Here is a 23,152-nt window from a genome sequence, read left to right as displayed (position 1 = left end):
AGGAAAAACGGTCATAATCCACTCCAAACCGAAATTGAGATTTTAGCATCGTGTATTAAAGCTTAGAGAAAATTATGAAACTGTAGTATGGTAAAAGGAAGAAACTAAGCTCATCATTAACCCGAGAAAAAGTGAGACAAATAGTTATACCGGTAAAAAAAATTAATCGTAATATTGTTTAATATGGTTTACCACCTAATACAGTCTCTTAGATGCACAGTCGGAAGAAAAATCGTAGGTTAAGCGGTTAAAAGAAAACTCCGTACTAAAAATGAAATCAACTGCACTTCATTAGTTTGACGTGCAGCGTACCGAGAATATCGTCCTATTGCTTCAGCGTCGCGGTGTATCGGTACGGCGACTTTTTGAGAGGGCAAGCAGACCTATGGACCAAGAGTGTTCTCTCGTGCTCCTCTTCGCGTGCAGCCACGCGGTACGCGAGTGCAGGGTGTAACTGGGTCACTATTTCTGTCACCTGCAGAAACAAGAGGTAGACAACCGGGGAAACTCGCTATGCTACGTCGACATCAACGTCTACGGCGCTTTCTTTTTCACTCGGGACGCCTTTGTGACCGGCGCTATGTTGTTACACCCTGGCCCTTTGTACGCTACTACACCCACAATCTACCGTGGCTGCAATGAAATGCAATGAATTTACGGTTCCTAGCCCGGCCTTCCGGCGAATAAAGCGAACAAAATAACTGTTTAACGGGGAATAGCTCAAGTGCAAGGAAAAATTGCAATTAATTCGTGACAAGAAAGGATTGCATCGTCTGAGAGAAAATATTCGAAGACGACATTTCGTAATTGTGAAATCTTTAACAACTTTATCGTATTAGTTATTTGACACATTCCGAATTCGTCCGTTATTACGAGTGGCAGCGATTTTTTTTTTCTTTAATCCTTTCATTACTATTGGCGCCCGCAGGTGTACTGTTGGAGCCTTTTGCTGCACTTCCACCTTAATTTAATAAACCGAATTTTAAACCGATACGGCCAAAATAAGAAATTTGACAGCCGTGATACGAAATTTGCCGTCAGTCACCCACGTTACGCGTTAAAATCTGCCGTAGCGAAAGGGTTAACGTCGCTCGTACTTTTTGTCGTAGTTTCTTTGTCTATTCCGACTGCTCTGTTTTGATTCCCTTTGTAACTTTTTAACAAAGCTTCAAACAACCTATTTTTACACACCTTTTTCTTACCTGTACCTATCCATTGAATATTCTGACAAAATTTGATCGGAAAAAGCTGAGACACTCTGTATATGTGCAACTATATTTCACGTTATCGTTATATTCACTTAAACAACACAAACACTTAACAATACAGATTCTAAATAATTAAATCAATTTGCTGTGGTATAACGGAAAATGTTAATGATTGGTTCAGGTGTAATACGAGAAACTCGTAAAGTAAAGCAATCTTAGGACAGTTATGGTAGGGGAATACTAGTTTGGGAACGATTGAAATCTTAGTTAATACGTTAACGTTAATATTAATGGATAAAGCAGCGCTGCTATTTGGAGCGCTGCTCCAATAATTCGATATAGAAGTCAAACAATCCTGTTTCAATAAGGTTCCCTCCACGGGTCGCGCTCTGGTAAATATCTAATTAGCATTAGGTCGCGCTGAATCGATACTTTGACATCTAAATATATTAAAGCTGCGGTATTAGATATTTCGACTACTTCGAAAATTTCGTCTTAAGCTTTGTATATAAGAATATTTCGTATTCTTTGCTTGGTATCTGAAATACGTTTGATCACAACTGAAACGAGTCCAAATTTGTTAAATGCTCTATCTTTACTTTCGTACGTTGGTCTATTAGCAACGATCTAAAGTTCCCTCGTTTATTACGAAGTAGAGAAAATACCGTGACGTATGATATGTGTGTCGTGAGAAACTTCTTTCAAGTTAATCCGGCGTATAATTGATAGCTTAAAATATTAAATAAGCGACTTACGTGATTCAGACAGATGACATTTTGCACACGTTAATTTAATAATCGTAATCATAAATGATTGCACAGCAGTCTGCAGATTATTAACTGAAGAAAAGACTGCATTTATCTTAATTTTCTTGCCTGGACTTATTCAATTGCAACGTATTTAGACACACATTGTACACGTCTCTGAATCAAATTTTAATTATTGTATTATACAAATTTTTATCACAGAAACAATAGCACAAACAGTATTGTACACAGAAATAACGAATTAATGAACAGATTGCGGATGGCTCATGAGACAAGTATTAATTATTATATCACGATTAGCAAGCTAAACATTGTGTTTAGATCAGGAGATCGTGTCTCTGTTATATTGATTATTACCACATTCTGTGTATACGTGCACTCCCGTTCACAAGAATGTGAAGCAAATTTATATAATTATTAAGATCTTGGCAAAGATGATTCACTCTGGAATCTTATTGTACAACGAGTACATACGATAAAACTTCTAAATTGCAAATTTAAAAAATTTATTCAGGCTGTTGTATTGTGCATAAAAAATAATTAAATTTCGTCCTTTTCTATTTTTCTCACTGTCTATCACTTACAAGAAAAACGTTGGAAACTGAAATATTTTTAAACTGGAACATTTTTACTGATATATATGATATTAACTTTTTAATTTTTACTACTAAGCTCAGGTTAAAAGTTACACTTGTAAGGAACGGAAGCCTCGGTGAGTATTAGCGGGCAAGGTTGATGTTTCGCCGGCTAGCCTGTCCCTCTGGTGGTAAAGCGTGGAAAGTACCGTCCCCAAACTACCGATCCATCAACATTCCTTAAGTTTTTACCAATATCTCCACGTCTACCAAACAACCATTCAACAACAGTAATAACGTACATCCAGGAGAATAGAATCAATTTCGAACGTTCGACAAACACAGTACATACCACATTTCTAACCTCAAAATGCTTTCGACCACGCCAGAGATATTCTGCGGTTTCCTTGATAAATCCGCGAACAAAAAAAGAACCATGAATTCGAAGCCAGCGAAAAGGGAATTTATATTTACGAATGTTGGTTGCTCCGAGGCAAATTACATGCAAAGGGAATCGCAGCGGAAGTGAAACCCAATCGACCAGCAGCGAAATCTCGGAATTGGATCCCCAGAACTCGCCAGAGTCAATTTACCTAGCCGGTTTCACGTGAAACTGAACGTCCCTCTACAACGTAATCTACACTGCCGCCTGTGCTTCTGTTCGCATTGTGTGTGTAGATTATTAAGTATAAGAGGCTTTTCGCTGTTAATTAAGTCCGTCATGCTTCGGCCCATCGCTAACTAGAAAGAGAATATCGTACAGCGTGTGTTTCCTGTGTTTCACTTCTCAGACACGTCAGATTATGCTACAAGTGATGTCATCCTCGAAGATCATTCTTTCGCGTAACGGTGACGATGGAAATGACACCGATATTACATTTTCTTTTTTTTGAATCCTTGAAAAATATTTTTCAAATAATATATTTTTAATATAATAATAATATTTTTCCAAGGATATTTTCCAAATTTTTTTTTAAGTACGCAGCACTGCGTAACATCGAATTGAAAGTAAATGAAAACGGAGTATAGCTAGTCTTTATCAATTTTGAACCATTTAATTTAAAAAAAAAACATTGAATTTTGCACGAGTAAATGATCCAATTAATGTGCTAGCTTTTGACCCGTGATCGTTACTTTTAATTGACTTTTTAAACCTTGCGTAATTTTTTACTCCTCGTTCCTTTTGCTCCGTGAGAAATTTTATTAGAACTCGATGGTAGCTGAAAGTGAAGGTATAAAACACGCAGAGCAAGAGGCGACAGAAGCTAGAAACACACGTTAAGAAATATAAAAGTCTATCTACCTTTTTTAGTAGATTTCATTCTTTTCCTCTCTTTTACGTGCTTCAAATACAGGCTAATTTTCCTTTTCACTCCATTTATCGCAAGTTTCATCGTGTCGTGTTTTGCCGCCATTTTTGATCGCAGAAAATACAATACGTATGGCTTTTTCGAGAAAAAAAAAGAGAAAAAAGGAGATATACCTGTTAATTGTAATCCGAATTCCATTACATACAAATATTGTACGTCTATATTTTCAACGGTGCAGAAGCGGAAGGCAGAAAAAGCAATTGCTGCAATATTATTAATGTTTTTTCCGTTTTACGCGTTGCAGGTACAAACAATTGCGATAACTGACAACAGTTACGGCAGCGCGTTTTAATTTGCATCGATGGAATAAATATATTTCACGCTGGAAGCATCGAAATCGTTTTAAAGATCGTGTACGGTTGGGGGGTGGGGAGGGAAAAGAATTCTTTCGAAGAGTGAACGTTTGACGAGATAATAGGATCATTTATTAATATCGCAATAAATTTCCTGCGCGTCGCTTTTACAATTAATGCAATTGTTAATTCAACAAAGCGAATCACTGGGTGATGCGCGTTGCAGGCCACCTTTGCGTGCAACGCCGCCAAAGAAGGAGCGAAATTGGCAAATGCTTCATTGTTATTAATGAAAACGCAGGCGAGGTTGCTAGAAGTAAGCATGAAACAACGAATTTATTTCTGAAGAATTTTTTAACCTTTAACATTTGATAGATTTTATGGCTGTACGTACCAGCGACTCGGAGCAATGCAATAACATGTGATGTTAAAATAAACGCAGAAAATAGTAATAAATGATATTTGCTAAAAATATAGATTTTTTTATTACAAAATAAAGGTCAACGCTCGTACAATTGAATTTTTCTGTTACCTACGCAAAACAGTTTTTTTTAATTGCAAAATAAAGGTTAATTTTTTTATTATGAAATAAAGGTTAACGCTCGTAGAATTGAATTTTTGTGTTACCTACGCAAAACAGTTTTTTTTAATTCCAAAATAAAGGTTAATTTTTTTTAAGGATTAATTTTTCTTAAAGGTTAACATTTTCTTATTACAAAATAAAGATTACCGCTCGTACAATTGAATTTGTGGTGTTATCTATGCAAAACAATTGAACAAGCTACTTCAAGTAACAATCTCGAGCGAGATTCGTTCGGAGCATTCACCCTCTCATAAACATATTAGCTAATCACAGGCGCGCGTGCATTCCCAGACGATCCATCGTAAGAGCTGTGACGTTACCAACGATACTCGTCGTATCACGAAAATGCAATATAATATACCAATGAGTGGCCACGTGTCTGTCAACGTTTCTGACAACCACGCGCAACGTTATAATGCTGCGTCGCCTTAACGAGGACGCGTGCTTTGAAAACTCCTCCCTTCCTTGCCCTTCGGCAACCCTTCTGCTGTCCGTTAACTCTCTCTCTCTCTCTCTCTCTCTGTCTCCCAAGAGAGAGGGGCTGTGAATTTAATGAAGCGTCCTTTAAATTGCGATATGCCGTGTTGAACGGGATATATATTATTCGAAATTTCGTCCTGACGATATTCCTGCTCTTTGATCTCTTCCTTTCTGCGGCTCGTTTGCCGTTTCGCGCGCTCAATTGCTCAATTTTAAGATGGAACGACGAGCATGTGATTCTTCAGAGTTACACAATTTATAATTTTCTGCAAGCAATTATTTACGTTAGAACGGAAATGTGAAACGTGACGGACGCAATGATCAATGGACCAAGATCGTTGTAAGACCAAATCTCTTAGCCTCCTGGATCACCTGATCTTGACTGAAAATGAAAAAGTTTTGCAATACGATAGTAAGTGTGTACTCCAAATGAATTAATTCAACGAATCAACATTGCATTTGACGATATTAGCTTCATAATCAATTTTCCAAAGGAATCAATCCTTAACCTTCGAACGGGTCATCTCTGACCCAGCATTTTGATATCTCTTGTTTCAACCGACATTCGAAGCAGAGTCACAACTCTCCTCTTCTTACATTAATCACGATAAGTTTGCACAATTTTAAACAATATAATGCCCAGTAAAATGAAAATATGTAGTTTCGCTTGCGTACGAAAAAGATTTCAGTATTGGGTCATATTTGACCCGGCATCGTTAAATAGTCTCCAATGTCCATTTTCGCGAACAATCACTTTCGTTTCAATTTTACGGAACAATAGACGTTGTAACGCCGGTTGTTTTAACAGAGGTGTGTTCGTGGCCTAAGTTGCTCGTAATAAATTCGATTTCCTCGCCGGTATGGATGGTTGAAAAAGCAGAATGGGAACGCGTGCACATTGTCTGGCAGTGCTGCAGCATCCCCGCAAATGACGTTGCGTTGTCAACGAAAGGTAGGCAACCATCGGGCTGAAAACCCGACGGAATTACATTAACAATAAGTGTATTAAGTCAGGAGTCTTTCGAAAGAGGGCCAGAAGTGGGGCTGGCGGGGGAGTTGGGGATGCCAGTACCCAATTATTTAACTAAATAGAAAGGTTACGCTATTTTCCGGATGGTCCATTTTGCTTCTACATGTCCTTCGTTCCTTGTATACCGGAAAATGAACCTTTGAAGTACGGTCTGCGATATACCGCTAATTTTATAGAACGTCGAAGCTTTTAGGAAGAAGGGCGAACCGTGAACAGACAGGAACGATCGAAGTACGAACAATGAAAAGACCTCTCTTCGAGCTGTTCGGAAAATTGCGCCCGTACGTCTGTAAAAATTTCAAACTTTCTACGTACTTTCGTTGTATCGACAATAAAAATTCACCAAACTATATTGCTACAGTTTCTAAGGGCTTTTTCGAAGCTTCGCTGTTTGGTATAATACTAACATCTAAGGAACATCGCCCAACCGTAAGACACTCTGATTTTTATGAAATTTTCCATGCAGCTAGAGAACCTGAGAATATTAGACACGTATTTTTTTATCAGCTGACATTCACGGTTAAGGGTGAAATCACCGTGCAAAGTTAAGGGCTGCACAATTGTTAATTTGAATAACTGAAAAACAGATAGACAGAAAATATTGTAAATGTGAAATTTATGGAGAGTAACTTGATGCAAGCTAAATTTTTTCAGCGGGAAAATTTTCAATTTTCGGTAACTCAAAAAATTTTCACTTGATAATTTTTGGAGTTTGAAAAAAACGATGTCTACGACCACAATTCTGTGCGATTTGATATGGAACGGCTGGTTTTTATCACTGACTGTATCTTTACGCTTCGTCCCTTCCATCTCTGAGTTTATCAATACCTTTCACAAGAAATACTCGTAATCGTAAAGAAGATGTCATTCAATCACCAACTTAGAGATGATCATTTTTCTATTTCGAGTCCGTTAAAATCGATAATTGCTCATTGTGCTCACCCTTGCTTATCGCAGAATTAAGAAACGTTTCGAAGGACGTCTTCGTCGCGACAGACAGAAGCAGCAGCGCGGGGGAGTTCGAAGGGAAGCAAAAGGGCCGGGTAGAAAGAGCTGAAAAGAAGTGACGGGAGCGAGCGTAAAAATGGTGAGACCGGATGCGAGGGGTCATCACGATGGAACCGAGTAATTTCTGGAAAAAGCTGAATGTGTGGGTTTCGTCGTCTCTTCATTTCTCGTTTTCTTCCTCGTGCCTCTTGGGCTGAAGAAAAGGGAGGAAAAAGAAAAGAAGAAGAAGAAGAGATACGTGGTTGAGTATGCGATGCTGGTACCTACGCTTTTCTCTGCTCTCCAAGTCATACAGTACACTTAAAGCTGAACACTTGCTGGTGTCACCTTCATGCTTCCACGGTCAGCTAGCTTTCTAAACTTGCAGCGACTGATACCAAAGGAAATACTTCGGTTTCTTCTTGTTTCTTTTTTTTCCATGGAAATGTGAGCAAACTTTTGTATTCTTAACTCAATTGTCGCATCTACTCGTATAATGCTACACGTTTCCAAGAATTCAGACCTTGTTGCGGCTGAAGTATTAGTTGGATGTAAGAAGTAATGATTATTCGAGAAATCATGGACCATCCACCCCGGTGAATTTTACTTTCGAACGATCTATTCGAGTCATGAATATGTAAATTCTGATTGCTGAAATATTTATCTTTTTAAGAATCATGAATTCCAACCGCTGGAATATTGATTTAATTTCAAAACACTGTGTACGATAAGAATGTAGGTTGTTGAATACATTTCAAATTAACTATATTAAAAAAAGAAGTATAAGTTCGTCCATTTGTAATCTTACAATTAGGGAGAAACATTTGCTTACAGGTACTTTTGGCTGAAGCAGAAAATGCGGATAAATTAGAATACAGCGTTGAATTACTTATGATCGTGAAAGTTATAAATTTTTATAACTTTTCAAACAATTAGATTACGTTACATTGTAAGCGGAATGGCAGACGTTGAATATTATGGGCCTCTTTTCTCTACAGAGCTAATACGGAGAAACTCGTTTTCCTCTATTTTGACGCGACGTCACGCCTTCGGATCTGGAGACGCAAGGAGAAAGAGACAGCTGGCCCGTCTGTCGATCCGTTGGATGGACGTTCGACAACGAGTTACACTTTCCGCAGCGCTACTTTTGATACACGTGGGAGACGCGGAGTATTACGGAAATCGACGTAACAAGAAAGAAACGGAAAGAGAAGCACTTTCCAGACAATTCCTTCTGCCTCTGTCGATCACCGATGAATCTTTTACAGGACCGTCAACCGATTTAGGGACTTATTCGCGACAGAGCATTTGTCAAACTGATGAAGAAATAATCGACTGGAATCCTCTCTATTTTCTTGCGATTTCATCGCTTTGTCCCTACGAAATCGTCAGAGTTTCGGAATATATCGAAAATTTTATTTTTTCTATAACCCCTGTGTCTTGACGTGCCCTATACTCGGTGTAAGGAGGGTTGCTCGGCTACGGGGATATTTTTAAACGTTGATAACTGAAAAACGAAGCTTCAAACGCAATTTCTTTATTCTGTCGGCTTCCAGAATCACCCCTTAAATTTTCTAATAACAGTTACCGAACACCGTGTGTAGTATAAGTAAAAATATAAGTTATGCAGAGTTTACTAATCGCGGTTGATTGTCAGTTATTCTGACATCGACAATTTCATGTGATACCGCCTAATAGAAAACACATGGGATATATAATCATTGAATGGCGACGACAAGCGTTGACGAGCTCGGCCGAGGTGGCCTTTTCTAAAAACGTTTTCAGCGTTCAATTATTTTTCACACTACCCTCCACCTCGACTGTAACGCGAACTCGCGCGCGCGCGCGCGCCATTTGCGAAGCCAGCTAAAATTGCAACCGTACATCTATGTATATACAGGGTGTTCCGATACTTCGGGGAGAAATTTTAAAGAGTGATTCTAGAAACCGAAATAGAGTCTTCGTTGTTTAGTTATTAAAGATTAAAATCTGCGCCTAGAACCTGGCAATCTTCACGCGCCGAGGTAAGTGTGTCCTTTCTCGCTCGGTACGGCACTGATCTACTACCAGCCCTACGGTAGCGTGTGAGAATTACCATGTTCTAGGCGCCAATTTAACAAATGAAGCCTTAAACGCAATCTTTTTATTCTTAATTTTCATATTATTTTAGTTTCTAAAGTAACTCTTTAAAATTTCTCCTAGGAGTGGCCTAATACTCTGTATAAGCGTTTTATTCGTCAGCTCTATGAAACTCAACTTCTACATCATCGGTTGTATCTTTCACCGGTTCTCTTATTTTATTTTCTCTCCCTTATACTTTCTTTCCTTCCCTCGTTCCTTGCTTTATCTCGTACCCCTTTCCTCCTCTCTATCCCGCGTTCCCTCAAATGGATTAAACATTTACGAGAGAACTTTTCAAGCCAAATTCCGAACGAGCACGTCCATCGAATATAAAATATCTAACGACGAGAAAATGAATAAAACGAGCAGAGTCGGAAAGGGGGGTGTGCTCTCGAGCGAATGGAAAATCGTTAGCGGCGCGCCGCTTAATGAGTGATAATGCAGAGGCATTATACGGAACGAACGATGTTCACCATTGATACAGATGCGAACATCGTGACGCATGATTGCATTAATCGGCTTAACCACCACGCGTACACCGGCCAAACAAATTGCCCGTGATCGACGCTCCGTCGTAATCCGCCTCTGACCGTTCGCGCTTGTTCTTTTCTCTTTTCCAGCCAACGGCTTACTGCTCGCGGCTTACATCCGGGTTACGTTTGAATTAGCATCGTACATCGAGCACGGTAGCGGACCAATAATGCGACGTATGGAGGAAATTGTGCTGTTTAAAAGACAGCCAGATGATTTTGCTCGAAATAGTGCAGTTTGTATAAAGGATGAGCTGTGTATTATTGGTTCTATATTAACCCTTTAACGATTGCTTCCGGTATCTCGTGTAGAACTGAAGCTTTTCACACCTCATCCCTTTAACCCTTGTGTCAATTTCCACAATTGTCGTCTACTTTATCGTCCAATTTTAGTAGCTTTCTGATAACAAAATTCTGAATAACAACGATCTGGCCGGATATTAGAATCTTTTACCGAGAAGACCAAATATTTTAAATGAGAAAATGTTCAAAAAGGTACCCGGCTATTGACATGGGGGTTAAACAAACAACGATGTCGTAATATTCATTCAAAGATACACATACTTTCTCCAGCTGACTCCAATTGAATAACAATTATGCATCGATACACAGTAGACTCCCGTACAGCGCGGTTAATTTCGCGTTGTATGAATTGGCGTTATAGGAAATCGTGCTGTGCGCGAATTTTTCTCGTATAACGCGAATAATCTAAAGTAACATGTTTGGAATGATTACTGCCATGCCAACTTTTATTTCCTATTTTTTATCAAGTAGGATACTTTTTTTTTAAATAAGCGACATTATACGCGTTATACGAGGAATCGCGTTACATATATGAAAACAGTATTTTGTCGCGATATCTTTGGCGTGTTTATAGGAATTCGCGTTACACAGTAGTCTGCTGTATTTTGAAAAGTCGAAGAATAATCGAAAAAAGACAGGGTTTCTCGGTAATGATGGATTAAATTACTTGAGAAGACTGGACTATAGAGGAAACAATGACGGTGCGCGGGCACGCGACTGCCTGGTCCTAGCACGAAGTATTATTAGTTGTGAAAACTCATTACTGCTGAATACCAACCAATTTCAATGGAATTTCTTGTTGCGTAATTTACTAAACCAGCACGGAAGTACCTGAGTTCGGCTTCCGAGCCCTCTTAAGCGAACAGTCGCGACGGCTGTAAACGTTGATCGTTAATTAACCAAAACTGAAACCTTGTGCTTCTACGCTGGAGTTACGACAATATCGATTACATTGTTCGGATTCTCCATGAGCTTCCAAATAATTATGAAAGGGGCAGACCGTTTCGTGGATCACAGGAATTTCGATGGTTTATACCTATAAACTTACGTAATTAATTGCTTACTTCGAAACCGGAGGGTTAGTATATTTCGCAACGTCTGAAAGGGATGTGTACCCGTGTCATTCGTTACACCTATTGATTCTCATAATTTCCCACGGTAACGACCGACGTTAAGCCTACTCGATGCCTTCATTACGTCCGTTTCTACCGAGAGGAACGTATTTTTTGAAAATAGAAGATAATTTCACTACATGATATAGTGTTTCAGATATCTTACCAAGGATTAGAATAATAAAAACACTTGTTGCAACAGTTTTTCCAAAAAAAAAAAAAAAAAAAATTAACGTACAGTTAAAATTACAATTTACAGGAGAATTCTTTAAGAAAAACTTTCTTTTTTATTAGAACAAAAGCAGAAAAAACAGGCACCCGTCGCTTTGCTTGATTCGAAACAGATCTTTTTTAGAAAACTAAAATCTTCACTTAGTCGCCGTGTTTCTGTTTGTACTTGTTCGATCCCCTCGCCTCGATCGAAACCAGTAAAATTGCACTTTGATAGTTGATTGCTGCGTACTGTTTTAAATGGAAATTTTGTAAGAAGCTTGGATTTATGAAAGCAGTATAACGTATATACCGTTCTCGACTAACAAGGGAAGTTCGTTACCTCGAAAATTCGAAAAAAATTTGAAACTTTGCAGATATGTAGTTCAAGTGACGCTAATTACGAAACCATGTTTTGTTTCGGCGATGAAACGGTCCTGGATGTGAAAACACTCCATCAAAAAAATTGTGAGCTTTCATATTATCGTGAATATTTCCCGCAACTGTGCAAAATATGGAAAAAAACAGTTAAATTCGAAATTGCGCGGTTTTTCACGTCCTATATTTCGTTGGTAATGAATTTTCGAAAAAACATTCTCCACCAATTGTAAGAAAAATAAAATATCAATTAAATTTTTGAATATCGAAAAATTTTTATTTATCAATTGAGGCGTTTTATAGGGAAAAAGGCACACACGCCCAAATGCCATTTCAAGAAAATTGATTTCAAAGTTTTAATTATCGTATTGCCTAATAAAAAGTAATGCCTTGATATATTATATGTATACATATACATATAACATATACCTGAGTCGATTGAAACGATTTAAGAAGCTTACGTGGCCTTTTTCCATCAATTGCCTCAATCGTAAATAAAAATAAAATATATAAAATGAAAACAATCGATACATCGATACATAGAAAGAAGAACAATAAGGGAAGCAGTTTACAGAGGCAGATACATTGTAAACCGGAAAAGGATACTTTCGTGAAATATGCACGCAGTCGTACATTGATGCAGAAATCGATCGGCGACACCCTGTACAACGCAACCACGCAAGCATGTACGATGTACCGTCGAAAAAATTCACAGAAAACGCGATTAAACTTTTTTCAAATTTGTTACGCGAGGCACCTGTTCCTCTATTTCTTCTTTATTTTATTTCTCTACTTTTTCTATTTAAATGCTCTTATTATCCAATAGAACGTGTCAGAGCTGTTCCCTGCCCTTTCTACATTACCATAAATTTACCCAAATTTTAATCGTCTTAATTCCGAAATAACAAAAAATTCCAATCTAAAAAACTATAAAAAAACGTTTTAGCCAGGAAACAGAAATCGGTCGAAACATTTTCCAATTTGATTTCGATCCTAGCCAAATGAACTTGAACGAATGATTACCATACGTTGGTACGAAAAAGAATTACGTAAAAAAAAAAGAACAGAGGAGGAGAAAAACGAGTAATCAATGAAAATTCCTTTCCTCTTTGACACATTTCTTCGTTTGTACACTTTTACTACCTCGATAATGTTCCGTTTTTCTGTCTCTTATTCTTTTCGTTATTATCTTCGGTTTGTGTGTCGGTATTTGTTTGTCTCGCTTCTGTTGCTTTTGATTTACCGGACTAGTCAGCCTCGCGAAACAATCGAGAACGATATCGCGCCGGATTCTCCCGCATGACAAGCGTCGATTACATGTTTCGTCTCTCGCTGACGCAATACAGTCTGTTAAAAATCAATTGGCCGCTCGAGGCTATCGAGCACGACCGCCCCACCACTTCGCTCAGCTACTTTGCTGCTCTCTGCCTTTCGTCTCTTCGCCTGTCGCTCTTTGCAGACAGAAAGGGAAGCATCTGTATAAACCAGAATTGCCCTCGAATTATTAGGTGTAGAAATGAATTCTTTCCGACTGGATTCACATAATTAAGCAAGTTTCTATCGCGATGGTATTCGCAAACTGCCAGAAAAATAGCAAAAGGTTATCGACAATAATGGAAATTATTTCGACGATTTATCTGTTTTCGTTCTTTTTAAATTGTACTCAAAATAAATTTTTGATTGTACCCAAAAGTTGGAAAGAATTCATTTCCACACCTAATACATAGCTTTATTTCTTTATTTCTTATTTCTCCAATTACATTCTCTAGTATTCTGTCGTTATAAATACAGATAACGTAGAGTTTCTACAGTAAGATAGTCAAGGTAGCAAGAGCTTCTTAAACTCTGGAGTTTAACCTTCTAAGTCCGAGTTGGACTCCAGAGTATCATACCAGAAATCCATGATTTTCACATTTTCATGCATTGCAAACGAGTAGCCTCCCAATCCGAAGTATAAAGTAGACTATTTTAACCCTGACAAAAATTCTACCACAAGTATTCTACCATAAATTTCAGCAACGAAAAACACATCGTTTTCGCTTGCATTAGAAACATTGTTGGCTCGGTGAACAGTTTCTTTTTTATACGCATACTCGTTTTTCTCTATTTCTCTCCATCTGTCTGATTTTATTTTCCCTCCTTTCAATTTAAAATAACTATTCTTTATATACAACGCACACGTATGATTCGTCGAAAGGACGATCAAACACATACCCTCTATCACGTCAATCACGAAATCATTTTACTTATCGCGCCGCCTCTTTTTATCTCTGTTTGATGTCAACCCCTCATATGACGTGACATATGGTATCCATGTTCGATATCGCGTTTATGGATCTTTCCAATTGAAGAAAATTTGAAGGATCGTTCGTCATATCTGTCGTACACATAAATGATTCCCGAACATGTAAGGACATTCGAGAAAACAGATTAGAATCTTCGTTTAAAATGTTACAATGGTTTGCCTTGCTGTGTTTTAAAAGAAGAAAAAAAATATAATCACTTATCATTTTAAACACTGTTTAAAACGTTTAATATTTGTAATATTACGATGTTTAGAAAAAAAATATATAGACTTGTATGTGACACAATACCTTCACGAAATCGCAAAAGTATTCAATAATTACAGAGGCAGAAGGGCGAAATTAAACGAGATTTTTTTCCCTGTAACGAATTTGCGTCACCGTATTTTTATTTCCAGTATGTGTACATTTTCTCGCAAGGCTTTCACAAATTGGCCCAAATTCAGACTCAGACTTAATTTTTCTTCTTCGTGCAAAATGACGATAACCGTTTTTAACTTAAACTACTCAATATTGGCGTACATATCGTTTCGTAAATATCTCGGTGACAGACTTTCTTCGCGAATGAAGTGTGACGTCATATAAAACATTGTGTGCTCGATCGATCGATCGATTGATTTTTTTATGTAACAAATTTGACGCAGCAGTGACTTTTCCCATCCCAAACAAACAAAGGAACAGAACCCTCGTGTTTAACGGCGATTTTCGTCGTGGACTCGTTTGTTCGAAGATGGCACAAAGAATGGCATCGAGGTTTAGCCATTGCTCTGGTTTCGGCAAAGCAACTGGTTTCAACCAGTTAGACCTGAAATGATAACAGAGAGTTGTAAAATTCGTCTTTAAGCGAGGCAAAGCACAGAATTAAGTTGCTGCTCTTCAGATAAAGTAGTAAAACATTATTACCGTCACCGTTTACACTATATTAATTGACAATTAACATGTGTCTATCTTTACTACGGCAGTGGAAATGATGAAAAATACTTACTTGATTTTTCACGAGGACAGAATTTTTGTAACAACTGAATGGTCTGGTATGTATCAGCGGCACGGTCAAGTAGGATTTTCCTGTGTGACATGTGTTAACCTGACTCTGTGGTTCTTCAAGATTTTATACGTTTCCATAAAACGAAGTGACTTTGCGTGGCACATCGTCGAATTCGTCTGAACAAACGCTATCATATCGAAAGATATTCTATGTATAAATGAATGCTTTCTATTACAAAGGTATTTATTGTCATTTAAAGTTTCAGTAAATGGAGCTTACTGCTAATTATGAAATACTATGAAATTGTTATGTTCTTTAGTTAGTACTAAGAACTTTATCAATAATAAATGAATTTACTGAAAATATGAAAGAAAACTTTTTTATCGAACTTCACCATAAGGATGGTTGACATGTTTTGATCTGTCACGCATTGCGATACACTGTTGCCACATCTAAACCGCGCATGGTTGCCACACACTACAGAAATATCATTTTATGGCCAGGCTTTGCGACTCATGAGAACCAGCCAAGAGGCCCGCATCGTACGATTCTCATGTGAAATCAGCTGTCGATAATGTAACACGTTGATAAAATAATAGAAAACTAAAGATTATTCAGTCGTTTAGATTATTCAATAACACGGATGTTAATTTCGAAATGACTCATACACAATAAATTGTTACTGTAATGCGTTCCTGACGATATCCGGATTTAGTTTATTTCATTTTATAAGGGAATATTGTTAAAAGAACGAGTGTTTTGCAAAAGGAAATGAATGTGGTGTGTAAGGGAGAAATAAATAGACTATAAAATGCTGTAAAACAATTTAATGTAAAAAAACAATGTAAAACAATATTGTAACCTTTTATGAAATACATTTTATACAGTTATCTTGCAATAAGTGATTGATTTTTTAATAAATAATTGTATTTCTTCATTTTCCCTGACGTTGAAGTCCTTTCCTTCATCCTTGTAATGGCCTGAGAGTTCCATCTGTAATTCACACAAAAAGAATATTAATTTTTTAATTTTCAATAAAAGTTATAAATAATTTCTAACTTATCTACTGCATGCAATTGTTAATTCATGCAAAATCAATAAATTCAGCTGTTTTATTAAGTTAAATCATGCAACAAATTCAATAATTATAAACTACCATCTAAATTGTTATTTAACAAGAAACACTAATTATTCTATAATTAAAGTACTTGAAAATATAAAAATATTTTACTATTTACATTATTAGTACTGTCAAAGCAATTAAAAAGTGGTTATAAGTATCAATTAAATATAATAGGGGTGACGAGGATAGCAATAGCGAAGAGACAATGAATAGAATAGCGGTAGATAAGAATAGTACTACGGAAATGAGTTAGATAAGGAAAGGAAAAGGGTTAAATAAGAATAGAGAATTTAAAAAATGTAACTAACGCCATCTCGTGTTTGGCTGCGCGAACTAACAGCTCGTTACTCGGAACACAGGATATAAACAGAGGTATTAGACAAGGAACGCACTACTGTGCGACAAGGACAGAGAGAAAACGTTTCCTATTGGCTGGCGGTCCGCCATGCTACGCCGGCCAGGCCCAAATCATGTCAGCCGGTGAAAAATTATTAATAACTCATTATTTACGATAAATATGTGAACTTTTAGAATTGAAGAATGCAGTATGAACCTCTAGCAACTTTCTCATATAAGTTTTAAGGCCCTAGCTCCTTTCAATAATTAGTTATTAATAATTGTTGTGCGAATTGTCGGGAACGACACAACGGTCCCTTAGGGTTTTTCATTAATATCATTGTTCAGTATCAATTCCCTGCACAATCTTTATATATATCTGGAAGGGAGCATCTCTAGCTACATTCTTATGTAATTTTCAGTAACACATACGATGTAGTTTGATAGTTATTAAACATTATTCGGAAGAATGCTATACTCGTCGAATTCCAGCATAACACTTCTCTGTCAATTTAATGGAATTTCATGGAATTGGATGATTAATTCTATACTTTTAAGATGATAGAATGTAACACGGACTTTCCTTTATATTCTACAATCATTTTAGTACTCGTATGCAATTTCATTTATTAAATGTTAGCAATTGTTTATAACAGTTGAGCTCCCTCGGACATGATGAGCGGAAGACTCTCCCACATAATGTTTAATAACTCTTAAACGAAACTGAATATGTTCATAATAATTATATGAGAATGTAGCCAAAAGAGTTGCCTTTTTGATGCGTATAGTTAGTTGCACGAGAATTTAGTAGAAAGCTATGAATTTATTGAAAAACAGTAAAGTTACTTGACGGTATACGGTATCGTTCCCGACATCACGTACTAAAATTGTTAATAACTAATTATTGAGAGGACCTAGGGCCTTAAAACTTACATGAGAAAGTTGCTGGAGGTTAATACTACATTCTTCAATTCTAAAAGTTCACATATTTATCGTAAATAATGAGTTATTAATGACCTTTCACCGGCCGACTTGATTTAAGGCCTGTAAGGCGTAGCATGGCGGCCCGTCAGCCAATAGGAAACGTTTTCTCTCTGTCCTTGTCGCACAGTAGTGCGTTCCTTGTCTAATACCTCTGTTTATATCCTGTGTTCCGAGTAACGAGCTGTTATTTCGCGCAGCCAAACACGAGATGGCGTTAGTTATATTTTTTAAATTCCCTATTCTTATCTAACCCTTTTCCTTTCCTTATCTAACTCATTTCCGTAGTACTATTCTTATATACCGCTATTCTATTCATTGTCTCTTCGCTATTGCTACCCTCTTCATCCCTATTATATTTAATTGATACTTATAACCACTTTTTAATTGCTTTGGCAGTACTAATAATGTAAACAGTAAAATATTTTTATTTTTTCAAGTACTTTAATTATAGAATAAATAACGATTCTTGTTGAACAACAATTAAGATGATAGTTAATAATAATTGGAAGTATTAAATTGAATTGTTGCATGACTTAATTTAATAAGACAGAATAATTTATTAATTTCGCATTGAATTAACAATTGCATGCAGTAGGTAAGTTAGAAATTGTTTATAACTTTTATTGAAAATTGAAAAATTAATGTTTCTGTGTGAATTACAGATGGAACGCTCAGGTCAACTACAGGAATGAAAGGAAAGGACTTCAACATCAGGAAAAATGAAAAAAATGCAATTATTTATGAAAAAATCAATTATTTATTGTAAGATAAGTGTACAAAATGTATTTCGCAAAAGGTTACGATAAGCCATACGCATTATCTATATTTTATAGGCATTATCAATATAGTTACATAAATATATTGTTATCTTTACGGCCTAATCTATAGTTACTTTGTATATACTACGCGTTCGTACAATTTATAACCTATACTACATACTGTAGACCTGTAGGAAGGTTATTTGAAAGTCAAAAGTTAGCAATTTTATAATATTCATAAAGTGAGTAAAGTAGGAAAGAATTTAAATTGAAGTAAAAGTTATTAAGCAAACAATTTAAAATAATTTAAGTAAGCACAACGTGGTTTAACGTAGATTGATTTTCAAACATCGTAAGTAATTATAATTTATTTTTATAACCTTGTCTGACCTTGAAATTTTCCCTACGCCTCCACCCACGCCAAAAATATTTGTTACAATATGTCCCCCTCTATGTCATACAATTTTGTATACAACATTTTTTCATATTACTATAAATAACGGAAATATGTGAGGTGGACAAAATTATTGTCTTACCCTGTATACTTCTTAAGTGATAAATTCATTTTCTAATTAACTTCTACTGTTATAGATGGCTGTTCATTGGGGCATAGCAAGTGTTGGAAAAATATCTCATGATTTTACGACGGCTTTACGAACATTGCCAGCATCTGAACATGAGATTGTTGCAGCAGCTGCACGTGACTTATCAAGAGCACAATCCTTCTCTTCCTTGCACAAAATAAAAAAAGCCTATGGCAGTTACACAGAATTGGCGAAGGATAAGGATATTGGTATATTCTTCAAAACAAATTTTTTAAACATATGATCAATAAGAGTAAATATCACTTTTTTCTATTTTAAATCTTATTTTTACAGATATTGTATATCTTGGAATGTTGAATCCTCAGCACTTTGAAACTGCAAAATTAATGTTAGATCATGGAAAACATGTTTTATGTGAAAAACCTCTAACTATGAATTTAAAACAAACCAAAGAGTTGATCAATTTGGCAAAAGAAAAAAAGTTATTTTTAATGGAAGCTATTTGGAGTAGATGTTTCCCTGTATATGAAACTATTAAAAAGGAAATTGATTCTGGAAGTATTGGACAAATACATCAAGTTGTTGTATCTTTTGGATTTAATATGCCAGATGTTCAACGACTTAAGTACATAAACAATTTTTTTTTAACTTTTATTTTTAATAACTTATCAATTTTACTTGCATTATCGGGTTTACTCTTAGTCAGAATTGCCGGCGATAGATAGTAGGGACATAAACTCGTGAAGAAAACATGTCTCATACTTGTCGATTATAAACAACATATTATCGATTATAATTTTAACCAAAATGCGTTGGAGGAGTGTATACTATATAGTAGCGAATACTTCTATATTGCATAATTTTTTATATTTTAAAATAAAATTTATTGTATTAAAAGATATTTTGTTTCGTTTAGCTTGAAAAGTATGGGAGGTGGTACTGTATTGGACTTAGGCGTATATGGAATACAATTCGCTTGTTTAGTATATAATAACGATAGACCCCATACTATACGAGCTGCTGGTTGTTTAAACGAAGAGGAAGTTGATCAGTCTGTGTCTGCCAGCTTAATTTACGAAGGGAATCGTACTGCAACTATTATTACTCATTCCTTGGTAGATTTACCTAATGAAGGTTATATTATTGGTACAAAGGGAACGATAAAAGTACCGAACTTTTGGTGTCCTACAACTGTAGAACTACCAAGTGGTACAGTAAACGTTCCACTTCCTAAAGGTGAACATCAATTTAATTTCGTGAATAGTGCTGGACTGAGATACGAAGCTGATGAAGCACGCAAGTGCATCTTAGCAGGTATTGAATGCTTTTGTTTTATCGTAATTTTAAAAAATTTGAAGCTACTAAATTTGGAGACTTTGTAAATTGTGATTTCCTTGATATATTCATTACTTATTTAATTATTACTGTTTACTGATTTCATTTAAGAATAGAGGAAGTGTTAGAACGTTATTGCTCATTTCTATTGTTTTATTTTAGGTCTGACTGAAAGTTCCAAAGTACCACACAGTCTTTCGTTACTGATTGCAGAATTAGAGGATGAAATTCGAAGACAGGTTGGAGTTACATACCCTGAAGATTAAAATCTATCATAAACAAATGAGTCAATTTGTTTCAATTAACTGTTTTAAAAATAAATGTGTTATTTTTCTATATCAAAACTACATTTCTGAATGTAAAAAATTCCATTATTGAAAATAAAAGAATTTATACTCGATAGATGTACTTTATTTTCATAGCATTCACTCTAATATTCAGCAGAGCGTTTTGTAGGTCATTTCTTTTTTTTCAAAGTTATCAAGGTCACCTTTAATTTTTTAGGTGGAACCCTGTAATTTTTTTCTTCTATACTTTATCGGACAAAAAGAAAAAAGCGGTAGGAACCGTAACATACTTTTTTCGAACAAATTATGAACAGGAGAAATTGGTAGAAAAATTTCATCGGGTAAAAATCTAATGTACATACAATACTTTTCTCTATGTTATATGTTGTATATTTTTTATTTAAACTTCTTAGAAGTATTACTATTAATGGGCATAATAAATTAAATTTGGATTTTCGCCAAATTCGAGACAATATTCCATATAAATAATAAAAGTCAATGAAGACTTTCTGACGTCTTTAATAGTAAGAACATGTAGCATGTATATTAGTTTATTGAATTTTTATAATAACATTGTAACGCGCCGCAGATTTTGTTACAGAGGTAGATATTTATAATACGACGATAACTTAAGCAACGGGTGTATTAACGTGAGAATGTGGAAGTTGGACGGAGAGATGCGAGGCGGGCAGTGATAACAAATGTCCGCGTTCCATTTCATTTACTTCTTGATGTTCAGTCCCCCCTATTGAACCAGTTGAACGTGCAAGACTATTTCGTTGTCTGCACATGTATGGTGTTTCTCCTGGTGAAGGAGTTTCACGACCCTGTATAAGAAATGTACATTATTTATACACTTTCCAAGTAAGAATATAGCTTTTTCTAAACATTTTTATACGTAATATAAATGGTTTCAAGGGGTGAACAAGAAGGAAGGAAAATTTTTTTATAAGGATGTATTATATTTTTTTCTACTGTATGTTGTAGCAGACATTGATATGTATATTATTTAAACAAATCGACTTTTTTCAGAAATACAAATTTCTGAAATATTGAACTGAATACGTTTACTACCCCCGATTTTAGAGACGAATTTTATCCTTTCAATGTGGACGATTGCCAATAACAAAAAATACGTGTCGAATATTTTTCTGAGATCTATCACATATCCAATTTTCATCAAAATCGGAAATTATCACTTCGAGATACTCCCTTGTTAGTTGTACTTCCATGTAAGGAACCATCGTATATTTGGTAAATAAAGTGTAAATAACAACAAACCTACAACTGTATTTGAATCTGATTTAATAGCTTGTACACATCGTCCAAAACACTTCGATTTAGAACAGATAGAATGGGAATTTGTATCTTTCTTCGTGTTATTCTGCAGAAAGGAAGGGATGGACTTTGAATCTAGGGAAATCCTTATTCAAATACAAAAGAAATACCTGTTTGGAAGGACCGCAACATGTTGCATGATTACACGGCTTATCAGTCTTTGGACAGTCCAGTACACAATCTTCCGTTGGTGTTTCCTTAACTTCACTATTAGAATGGTACTAGAACATTAGTAATATAACATTATAACGTGAAATATAGATTTTATACTATATTTCCATTTCTCGTATAATACAGATTGCATACCCAACAGTAATAAACTATATTTTTAAAACGATAAAAATTTCGAAATATATGTCATAAACAAAATGGAATTATATCGGATGCTGTATATTTATACTTTAACAATAACACTATTTTTAATGAAATTCTATACTTTTTTATGCACTATTCACTGTAAGTTTTTACTGTAAGTTATTAAATATATGTGATACATTTATAAATTTATAATATAATATACTTACATCAATAAACTCTGGCTGTATCGTGGTAGAATGTATACCTTCATTGTGAAAAAATTCTTTAACTTGTTCTGCAATTTTCATGTATTCAGACAAATTTCTGCATCTTATATGAGCTGAAGCGATAATACGATCACCAGCTAATTGCCACACGTGAAATTCATGTACAGCCAGAACGCCGTCAACATTTTCCAACAGTCGTTGTTGAATGGCATCAACCTAAAGCGATAAAATTTTTATTAATACACTATTTACATAGTATAGTTACACATGTAGTACAAAAATAATGTCGCAACGATTTATAAAAAGTGAAATTACCTGAATATGCGTTGGTACAGTCTGCAATAGAATCAATGCAGATTCTTGCAATAAAGGCCACACAGATCGTAGAATAAGAATAACTAATAAAAGTGAAAGAGCCGGATCGATGTAAAATCTGCAAAACAAAAGTTACATATTTAATTATAAAACATATTTAACGCATTATATTATCCATATTATTATGTTTATATTTCTATCAGGTATGTTTATCACACACAACATTAACAACATCGCCTAAGACGACACTCGTTTCTACATGAAGAAATTTTACAGTCGATTTAATTGTCTGAACCGCATATTCATCAATATTAACAAACAAAGCGATTCTCTAAATTTTTTTAGTTCTTTAGATTCATTCAAGCGTAAATA

General features: G+C 35.6%; 2 protein-coding genes across 2 annotated transcripts in view; one reads left to right on the top strand and one right to left on the bottom strand.

The window, feature by feature from the left end:
* Window positions 1–18,597: 18,597 nt before the first annotated feature.
* On the top strand, window positions 18,598–20,582 carry LOC108572020 (trans-1,2-dihydrobenzene-1,2-diol dehydrogenase-like). Its single transcript, XM_017934200.1, has 5 exons — window positions 18,598–18,788; window positions 19,028–19,229; window positions 19,315–19,606; window positions 19,898–20,295; window positions 20,479–20,582. The coding sequence occupies exons 2-5, from the start codon at window positions 19,028–19,030 to the stop codon at window positions 20,580–20,582; spliced, it is 996 nt and encodes a 331-aa protein (XP_017789689.1). The 5' UTR covers window positions 18,598–18,788.
* Window positions 20,583–21,188: 606 nt separating this feature from the next.
* Window positions 21,189–23,152, bottom strand: part of LOC108572030 (zinc transporter 1) — a 16,503-nt gene continuing 14,539 nt past the window's right edge. The window contains exons 5-8 of the mRNA XM_017934210.1: window positions 22,781–22,898; window positions 22,466–22,681; window positions 22,052–22,162; window positions 21,189–21,430 (exon numbers count right to left, since the gene is read on the bottom strand). Of these exons, the coding sequence (XP_017789699.1) occupies window positions 21,233–21,430; window positions 22,052–22,162; window positions 22,466–22,681; window positions 22,781–22,898 (643 nt within the window). The 3' untranslated portion in view covers window positions 21,189–21,232. The remainder of the gene's footprint in view (window positions 21,431–22,051; window positions 22,163–22,465; window positions 22,682–22,780; window positions 22,899–23,152) is intronic.

The sequence above is a fragment of the Habropoda laboriosa genome, unplaced genomic scaffold (assembly GCF_001263275.1).
Source record: "Habropoda laboriosa isolate 0110345459 unplaced genomic scaffold, ASM126327v1 scaffold67, whole genome shotgun sequence".
NCBI classification, from domain to species: Eukaryota; Metazoa; Arthropoda; class Insecta; order Hymenoptera; family Apidae; genus Habropoda; species Habropoda laboriosa.
This window is presented reverse-complemented; position numbering and strand designations above follow the sequence as displayed.

Excerpts from the sequence above, each read along its gene's own strand:
- LOC108572020 (XM_017934200.1), top strand. The coding sequence starts at position 19,028 with ATGGCTGTTCATTGGGGCATAGCAAGTGTTGGAAAAATATCTCATGAT. Across the intron at positions 19,607-19,897 it reads CCAGATGTTCAACGACTTAA|CTTGAAAAGTATGGGAGGTG; the intron begins GTACATAAACAA and ends TGTTTCGTTTAG. Across the intron at positions 20,296-20,478 it reads ACGCAAGTGCATCTTAGCAG|GTCTGACTGAAAGTTCCAAA; the intron begins GTATTGAATGCT and ends GTTTTATTTTAG.